Source organism: Acanthopagrus latus, chromosome 22 (genome assembly GCF_904848185.1).
Source record: "Acanthopagrus latus isolate v.2019 chromosome 22, fAcaLat1.1, whole genome shotgun sequence".
Taxonomy (NCBI): domain Eukaryota; kingdom Metazoa; phylum Chordata; class Actinopteri; order Spariformes; family Sparidae; genus Acanthopagrus; species Acanthopagrus latus.
Window position 1 is genome coordinate 12,855,877 of NC_051060.1, and position 9,855 is coordinate 12,865,731.

General features: G+C 40.9%; 1 protein-coding gene across 3 annotated transcripts in view; it reads left to right on the plus strand.

Moving 5' to 3' along the window:
* lpgat1 (lysophosphatidylglycerol acyltransferase 1) overlaps positions 1-8,878 on the plus strand; it is a 54,253-nt gene extending 45,375 nt beyond the window's left edge. For 2 of the 3 annotated variants that reach the window (XM_037086260.1, XM_037086261.1), the window contains exons 7-8: positions 4,690-4,796; positions 5,984-6,132. In XM_037086260.1, the coding sequence (XP_036942155.1) occupies positions 4,690-4,796; positions 5,984-6,132 (256 nt within the window). Of the gene's footprint in view, positions 1-4,689; positions 4,797-5,983 lie in introns of all 3 variants that reach the window. The other variant, XM_037086262.1, reaches the window with a different exon arrangement.
* The last annotated feature ends 977 nt before the right edge of the window (positions 8,879-9,855 follow it).

A 9,855-nucleotide genomic window follows, 5' to 3' on the forward strand; every position in this document is an offset into this window, starting at 1 on the left:
GTGCAATGTTTCCATTTTTCGCACTACAGCAAACAAAACCACGGCATGGCTCTGTTAGTCTCCCTCTTCCTTGGAACTGTGCAGCCTGCGGGCATTATGCTTTGTTGTCTTTCTTGAACTTTTCCTTTTCGGCCACAAAAAAAAAACCAAACACCACGAAAATCAGGTTTGCAAAACATGTTTTGTTTTTTAAGAAATCTTTGTACGTTTACCTCGAGAAGGCCGTAGCAGCTTTGAGCTATGTGCATTTTAAGTGTTGTTTCAGCTGCTACTTATTGAACAACTTTCACGTTGGTCGAACATCTGGCTTAGGACTTAAATGTAAATGGTTACTATCAGCATTCACTCCTGCATCAAATGATTCTACAGTAATCACATGTGTTTGTGGGAACCAGCTCTGATTGGCTGACATGAAAACACAACACCAGACCACTCCTTAGCTATTTCCATCATTGTTCACTTTCGCTCAGTTCAGCTTCTCAAATCTGAGGGTATGGTTATACTTAGTTGTGTCATTAGTCTGACAATATCCTCAGGGGCATATGCTATTGTTTTTTTAGTCAATGCCACTTATTGTGTTTTGTATATCATTGTCCTTATTGCCACTGTGCTGTCCCTGTACTGTTGTCAGTTACAAGCTTGGGCACAATAAGTGTGTTTCTTATCTTATTCATAGAACGAGAGCGATGTGATTGCTAACTGCCTAAATGTAGAGTCAGGTGTTTTGAGAGCAGGAAATGAACCAAGTCAACTCCCCACATGCTGCTTGATTTTAGCTGTGAGAAACCGCCCTTACAGACATTGTTCTCCAAACAGTCCCAGCTGATGCAGGAAGACACTGAACGCTAACGAAGCAAGTTGTTTTTATTTGCTCTGGACCCGAATCAGCAGCAGCCTCAGCTGTCCTCAGTAGCTAGACGACGCCAAAGGTTCCTGATTTCAGCATGAATATTTCAGCTGCAGGAAAGCGCCGTGGCAGCCACCTGCTACCCTCGGCCCTAAACGCTTCCGATAAGTGGCCCGATCCAGCTCCTGTTCTCCTCTTCCAGGATTACAGAGCTATCGGTTTACATTTTAGAGTACCTGAGCCTTTTGGCAGGCACCCTGCTCTGGTGCAGGTGTGAAACCATCTCAAGGCTCGAACATATTATACATTTAATCATTCATTTACACCGATCATTGCTGTGACAAATGCTAAATTCTCCGCTCCGTAAATAGACCCTTAAGAGGAGCTTCATGTTCAGCCAAAACCAAAAATTGCCACCTTTCACCACAACTACGAAACGCTTCCAGGAAAACACCGCTTTTATTGTTCTAGTGATGACTTGCTTGATTTATCCGTTGCTTTAATTGCTACTTTCTGTCCATAAATTATTGCATCAGTCTTACTATTAAGGGGTGCTGGTGTGATGATTATTCTCAACCTTTTTCTGGACTTATTTTGGACTTTCATACTGCTTTGCGAGAGCGTCAGTGCGAGTAGTTGGTTGCTGTGGCACAACAGAAATGTCCACAGTATGCGGGTATTTCTTGAAACATAGCTTTTTCTACAGAGATATTCCGAAATTGTGTTTTCAGTTTTTACATCTGACCAGACAGAAAAATATTGAAATAAATGACAATGTACATTATAAAGATACATGAATCAATTAAAGACAAAGAAAGGATAAACAAACAATGAGTGGTAATGAGAATAGTTCAGCCTATTGAATTAATTAGAAGCACAGATTCACAGTCTTTCCAGCTTTTTTTTGTTCTTTGCTGTGCTTTTTGTCTTCATGTATAGCTCCATTTCCTTAATTGTGATATGATTTGGGGGAGTATTTGTGTTATATGGGTGTTCTATAATGTCTGTTTTCAGGAAGACGCAGTTAAGAATGCAGCAACAGAAAATAGAGACCAAAACCTCTACTGACAACGTTTTTAATAAAAGTAGCATTCAGGAATATTCGTCTCAGTATTTTTATCTGGTAAAATGGAATAAAAGTTCAACAGTGTTCATAGCTCTTTGTACCAAATGAACCCAGCCAGAATACAATCTGCTTCCTGTTTACACCAGCACGCACATGCCCAGTGTGAGTCAGTGGTCACGTGATGTGCATCATCAGGTGTGTAATTATGACGATTCTTTGCCAAAGCATTGGTGAAACGCTCATCTGGATGGAAAAACTTCTTGTTTCAAACCCCTGTTTTACAAATACCCACCTACGTGTGGATTCGGACACCTGATATGCACAGACGCAGCAGGAGAAGCCTTTTGGAACATCTTGCCTCGGCCTCTGATCACCCTATCAGGTGGCCCCGGCAGCTTGGCTCCAGTTTTGGGCAGCCTAAACTGCTGTCTGCCTCGTAAGAACCTTTAACGGGATGACAGTGGTGGATTATTTAGTGTTATCTTGAATTTAATAGGAGTTTCACACGGCCGGGGACATTGAAATTGCTGTTCTTCAACAGGACCTTGTTCAGGGGTGCCACTGAGAAACACCCACGCAGTGAAGCACTGGATAATGAGCAGAAGGGTCTGTAGATATGCAGTTGAAATACACAAACTAAACGGAAGCCTGTGTTGAATCATCAGCCCCCCCCCGCCTTCTAATCTGTAGAACAGGCAGGCCAAGCCTTTTCCTGAAGTCAGAGGACACATTCTTCCTGTCGTATCTGCATGGAAGTCCTCTCTGATGAAAGCATTTGAAAGGAATGTGAGCACAGCGAGAATTAAAATTTCCCACATGTAAATCCATATAATGTGACAGTTTACATTTTGTTTAAGGGATCATATGAACACTTATTATATATATTTTAATGTCCAATTTATGGTTTAATATTTAACATTTCTACATGAAAATGTCTGCCAATGACTACCATTAGATATTTTGTCGAGTCATGTACTCGTGTTGTCTGAAATGTGTCCAACAATGATCAAACAAAGAAATCTATGATTTTAATGCAGCAGTGCAATTCATTTGTGCCTAGACTCCGCAGCCAGAACTTAAATGCATTATCTCGTCTGTCCATTCAAGCAAAAAATTCTCTGCAATTATTTCCCGTTTTAGTGATATTGATATTTTTATTCAGGATGATGTGAATACTGGCTGATGTGTTTTAACAGCAGATACGTTCATCCACTCTGGTGCAGGCGCAAGACATCATCCTGCCTTTTCTTAGATTGCTTCTTAATATTAATTGATCACTCTAATAATCAATACTGTATCACTCATTACTTCCCTTCTGCAGAAGCTTTCCTCAAAGGCACAGATGTATTTTTACAGTGGATGTTATCCGGTCGGGAGTATCGAGCAAACGTTGAGTGCAGAGGAAATGTTTGTCTGAGGGAGGAGACTGTAACCTCTATTTGAAGGTGACCAGGAGCCGGCCGTGTGGGAGTGCGGCTGACTAGGGACCCCTTCTGGCTAGAGCCAAGATTTCATCGGCACTCTCGTTATTGGCCTGTAGAAGTGACCTTTTTTAAAAGCCACTTCTGACTTCACAATATCAACGAGTGCATTAGTCATTGTGTTTACCTTCAAAATTGTTTCTCATTTGTCATTTTAAAAAGAATCCGTGCTCTAGCCACCTGGAAATCATTTGTGAGTAAAAAACGGGGTGGGGGGGGGACAATAATTATCTTGTTGATGCTTCTCAAATGTCAGGATTTGTTTGTTTCATTTTGGGCTTTTGGGCAGTCTGTCGGATAATTTTCTAACTTTTGGTTTGCAAACAGCAGGGTGCCAACTGGTGTGAGCTTAAAGAGATCAGATTAAATCTTGTCGTCAAATCAGTTGTCATGGATACCAAGTAAACGAAACAACGTCATCATCACCCCCCCTTCCCGGAATATTATTTGTTCTGGATACAAAAAAATGGCCCGAGATACAAAACGCATCTTTTCAGGATATTTTATACAATATAATACAATCTTTCATGGTATCCTATTTATCTGTAAAAATGCTGAATATCCTAATAATATCCTTTCATACAATACACAAACATTCTTTATTCCTTTAACCTAATTCTTTACTATTTTCTCTGTTCGTGCAGCAAAATAAAACATTTGGAGACACTGCTGGCTCTGGAAGCATGTCATGGTCAATTTTGCTGTTTGCAAACGTTCAATCGACCAAAAAAACAAAACAAAACGATTCATCAAGAAACTTTTTTAAAATAAGTCTTATTTGCAGCCCTACTATTGCCTCCCTTGGCACTACAGACCGCACACAGATGATAGATGTCTATGAATGCAAAAAAGCTGAAATGTTCTCGCCAGAATTTAGCAGTGCTGCTTCTCTCTGGCTCGGTGGTTAGCTGATTTTCGGTTAGATTTTTTTTTTTTTCTTCCCCCTTCCCACACACACTTCTTACTGAGCCATTTTGAGAAGCTACACGACTTGTCTGTCTCCTGTCAGAGCTCCTCTCAGCACTTCTGTCTCCCTCTGACACTCTGATGAGCCAGCCCGTTAATGAACCCCCCCCCCCAAAAGAGCTGAAGCTACAGCAAACACACAGACGAGCCGTGTTAGATTCCAGTCTGAAATAGACTGCTCTGCTCAGGGACCACGGCTCACAGCCTCAGTTTGGACTGCAGCTTCCACAGCTGATCAATGTAGACAGTTTCTGCTGAGTGAGACCTCGGTAATTCTTTTTTGTGTTTCATCTATCCCCCCGTCTGTGTTTCTGTCTCTCTTCCTCCAGGATGTACCCAATAAAGGAGGTTCCTGTGGAGGCCGAGGCCCTGACTGACTGGTTGTATCAGAGGTTTGTGGAGAAAGAAGAGCTGCTGGCCCACTTCTATGACACAGGTCTGTCTCACCCTGTCGTGCTCATATTTGACAGTTGTCTGAGAAAATATATTACGGAGGTACCGTCATGTTTGTATTCTTCTCAGAAAGTGGAAGATTGTTAGCTTAGCTTGCAAACATTAACAGTAATTCCAACTAGACATTACTTTTAATTCTTGTAGTTTGAACACTGGCTGAGTCCCTCAGTACACGTCTTTTCCCTCCCACATTTTTTGTCCTTTAACTTATCATGAAGTAAATGTTGATTGCAAAAACCACTGGTGTTCAGATTGCTTTCACTCTAATATTCTGTCTGCCATGAGGCACAAACGCTCCTGGGGAAATGAAAGCTGACGAGGGCCATTTCTCTCTGCTTTAACTTCTCTACTGCAGACTGAAACTCACTTTGTTATATGTGTTGCTGGCAGATGCTAATCCACTTAAAGTACATGTAAACATGCTGACTGGCAGGGTGCTGTATTTCTCACACATTATGTACAAAGTAAGTTATAGTTAGTAATAGCTTACTTACTTTTATGATTTAACTGACCTTAAAGGACAACACAATTTCAAACTGTTGTACTTTGTTTATATGTGGCGGACCCTGCCACTTTCCTAGCGTCAAACAGTCTTTTTAGGATCTTATTTTCCTCTGAGAACAGCTTGTTTATTCAGTTATAGGAAAAATTAGTATTTCTGAGTTTGTATTGTTACCTCATTAATATTGTAATGATTACAGTTCTGAGTTTGAATTTCTTCCCCAAAATAACTAATTGCCCATTTAAGGCATACATACAAATGATCTAACGTGTGTCTGACGTGGTTTATTCTTGAAAAGGCACCTACTCTCTCTCTCCCTCATTTGATATGCAAATATTTTAACATTCATAAGTTTAACCGCTGGACACAAGGTGTCTCCTACAGTGTTTGTGCACTGGAGGCTTCAAGTTTCCACATCATGCCTGTATATGCTGAATGTTTGAGCAGAATTGTCTACCGACCTCTTAAAATCTGATTTCCACTGAGCACAGAGGACATTTACACTTTGAGCAATGAATGTGATATCAGCCCTCTGGTGTCAAACTCTGCACATACATCATTGGACACAGCCACTCTCAGACATCCAACTGTAGGAACAAGAAGAAAAACACATTTTTGACTGAGGAGGAAAACGTCTGACTCGTCTGTATTTATGTCTCCCTCATCAGGATCATTCCCCCATGAAGGACAGAGGGAGACAGTCTCTCGGCAGATGACCCTCGACCCCGTGTGGCTGTGTATCATCCAGTCGTTTGCGTTCGCCTCTGGCTTCATGTGGTACAGCGTCCTCCAGTACCTCTACTGCTGTTTATTTTGAGTGCGCTGATGAGGCGAGAGTCTTTATCGGACCACTGGAAAAGCCTCAGGATCAGTTGGTGTGTGGCCCAGCGTCATACTCGCCCCCTACGATGGATGAATGTACATTTACAACAGTGGAGAGACTTAACAGGAAACAAAAAAAAAAAACCTAGGAGACAAGAACACACACACAGATTACAAATACCCATTCAAGACGAAACTGGTCACAGGCATAGTTAACTTGCACACAACCCTAACACCACACACTCGCTCCAACGGCCTAGCAGAATAATCGCACTCGTCACGACTCACATTTCGATGTTTACACGTCCTCATACACGTAGACGCTCACACGTACATAACTTTTTATTCAAAGTTAACGAAATGAGGCTCAGGACTCCTCCAGAAGACGCTCTGGACAGGACTCTCTCTCCTCCCCTCCTAGGCTTTAGCCGTCGTAGTTTTACAGAGTATAAAGTGTGTATGGACGCGTGTGTGTGAGTGAATCAATGTGACTAGAAGCATAATGTCTGCCCTTACTCTTCTTCCTGGCGAGAGTTGATGAAGCCCACTGGACCTCTCTTTCAGCCCGCTGATTAGCTGGCTGGCCACACCTTCCAGAGCGAGCGGCTGTATGAACGTTGAGGCTGTGCAGCCGGCCGGTCGCTCCTCTGGCCTTCATTGCACTAAGGATCCATACTGCCCTAACTGCTCCCTGTCCCAGGAAATACTCCTGATCGGTAGCTGTCAATGTTTTAATTTCTTTTATTTTCTTCCCTTAACCCGCATATCTCCACGATAACGGCCATCGTATTTGTTGTTGATGTCTTTTCGTTGACTTTCTTTCCCCCCCCCGCCTGTCTGTCGAGGCAGTATTGTGAGCTCACTGAGAAAAGGGGATCATGTTTACACTGGCGGCCCTGCTGAAAGCCTAAAGGGATGGCGGCTATGATGCGGCGCTCGATTTCAGGAACGTTTTTCTGTGTCAGACTTTGAAGGAAGGAAGAGGAGACGGTGCTGTAGTGCTAATTTTAAAAACAAAAAAGAAAAAAAACAACAGTGGCGGCACGCAGGGCAAGAATTACAGTCTGATCAGCTATAAAGTTTTTCCCTCTGTGTCAATCACCCTCCCAACATATACACAAACACACACACACACACACACACGAATGCACACAGAACCATGTGCAGCTACACACAACAGAGTAGACGTCTGTCTGAAAGGATCATCTCAGCGAGCCAGACTGAGACGGCAGAGACTCTTATTCCCCCATTGGACTACATAGTTTTACAAATATTTAAGCCATATGCTTAGTGTCGTCGGGGCGGGGAAAAGACATGGAAGAAAAAAAAAAAAAAAAGATTTTTATAGAAAGCTACCCTAATGTTCAGCATTCTAAAATAGAGATTTTGGCTTACAGAACTATAGGTGTCATTACTGTAAATTTACAGCATAACCTGCCTAAGTGAGTGTGTGTGGTTGTCTTTTCCCCCCAGCAATTTTTGATATATATGATTCATGTCGTGTTGCTCTGTGACGTCAGAGTGTGGCGGCAACTTTCACCACGAGTGGACAAAATTTTGATTTAATTTTAAATTACCTGAACTGTCGTCCTCATGTCATGGTATGTTTAAATCTTGTACATAAGGAAGCTGAGGAAGAGTTTTCATTGTTGGAAATGACTGAAGCATTTTTGGTCCGTGACAATTTCAGAGAATTTTAGTTTAAAATATCATGAATGTTTTGGTTTTTTGTTTTGTTTTGGTTTTTTTTTAGAAGACGAAAGCAAGGATTTTCCCTTCACTTCTCAGTGTTACCTTGTATTTTTATTTTGTTTGATTTTTTTTTTTTTTTTTTTTTTTTTTTTTTTTTTTTTTGGAGTTCCTGCCCAGGAAGTTGTTGTGTGCTTCATGACATGAAAGCTACTGTATGTCCGTGTGCGTGAGACACACGGGCCCAGTTTTAACTTTTTAAATGATCAGGATTTAGTTGAAAACCTTGACTATCGAGCCTTACCTGATGTCCTGGTAAGACCACAATCCCAAATGATGCTGTTTTCTTGCACTCCCTCTTAAACATTAGGGGTGTCGGTTATACTGATGGGTTCATGGGGTCGAGCTCAAACTTGGCCCATGAGGAAGGGATCACTCTTCACTTTAAGAGGGAAACTCTGGCAGGGCCCTGCAATGATGCAGCTGTGCTCTCTCGAATGTACTTGTGTTGTGGTTTTGAGGTCAATTATATGTAATTTGCTTAGCCTGCTTTCATTAGGAAGATTATAGAGGAGCAGCAATTATCATTGTCATGAACAAATGCATAAAGGGTGCATTTGAGTAGTTTACTGCCCTCCCTGTGTGCCACTGTTGGTAGAAACTGTGTGAAATGCAAAAAAAAGGGCTACCTGACTGGGTAGGTAAAAACACTATAAATCAGGCTGTAAATGTGACTCATCAAGCAGCCCTTTCAGATTCCCCTCCATCGTGAGAGTGACTTCAAATAAAGCTTCATTATTATCTTCTTGTTCACCTTTTTAATTTTGAATTTTATTTTCATTTTCTGACCATGTTTCCAAAGAAGGCAGGGAAATAATGTTTTCCTAGATGTGGTTTTAGGAAATAAACACAATAGGGATTTAAACAATTATACTAGAACTGTCTGTAATTTTCCATTTTGTACTTCTCCTTTAATTCCTAGCTACACAGCCATTTTACAACACAAAAGACTTGTGCTGGAATAAAACATCATAAAGATCCTAACAGTGTAATGGTTGTTTTATTGTGTTATTTGTGTTTTGTAAACTGAATAAGGTTGCGTCACAGTAGATGTTGACGTATAATGAAGACGGATTAAGAAATAATCTTAAAGGATTAGTTCAGCATTTTGGGAATTGTACTTTTCACTTTCTTGCCCAGAACTGGATGAAAAGATAAATCGTAATTCACACCTGTCTCTTAAATATCAAGCTTCAGCTAGCATATTAGCTTCAGGAAAATGTAAAATGTTGGGGAATGTTTATTATTGCATAGGTAAAAATATAAAAAGGAAATGAAAAATTGGATAAAATTAAGGAACGCAAAATTGAATTGGTGGAAGAGAAAGTAAGTTTAATCTATGCATGACTGGATTGCTAGTAAAATAACAATTAAGAAAAGTATGACGCTGTACATTTCTGTTTACACTTCATTTTGATAATGTAATTAATACCGTTATTAACTCATGTATTTAGTTTTATTTTCATCTTTTCCACTACAACAGTTATTAGTAGGCTACAGGATTGAAATTGGTATATTTTATATTTCAGATGCCAAAAACAAAAAAGAAACATCAGTAAAACATCTCAATATCCCTTTTAAAGGAAAATGACAATTTCACATGTACCGGTAAGCTAACTAGCTAATGTTAAATCTCAGCAAGAAACCAGTTTCTCTAAATGTCAAAGTACTCTGTAATCATGCAGCTGTGTGCAGGAATCCTGGAAGTCTTGGGCAGAAATTAAGAAGAGGAATCTGCATTGATTTAAAGTGGCTCTTCCAGCAGGTGTTTCCTCTTGTCTGTGTGTAACTGGCTCAAATGGTCTCCAGAGCCTGTGTTTGTTCAGGTCTGTACCCGTTGTTTAAGCGTGGTGTCAGTCACTAGCTGTTGAAAGTCACTGGTTTGTGTTTCAGGGTTCTGATTTCAGCCATGACGCTGGGCTGATGTCACCGCGAGCTTCACACAAGACTGCGGACATGACCCCGGCAG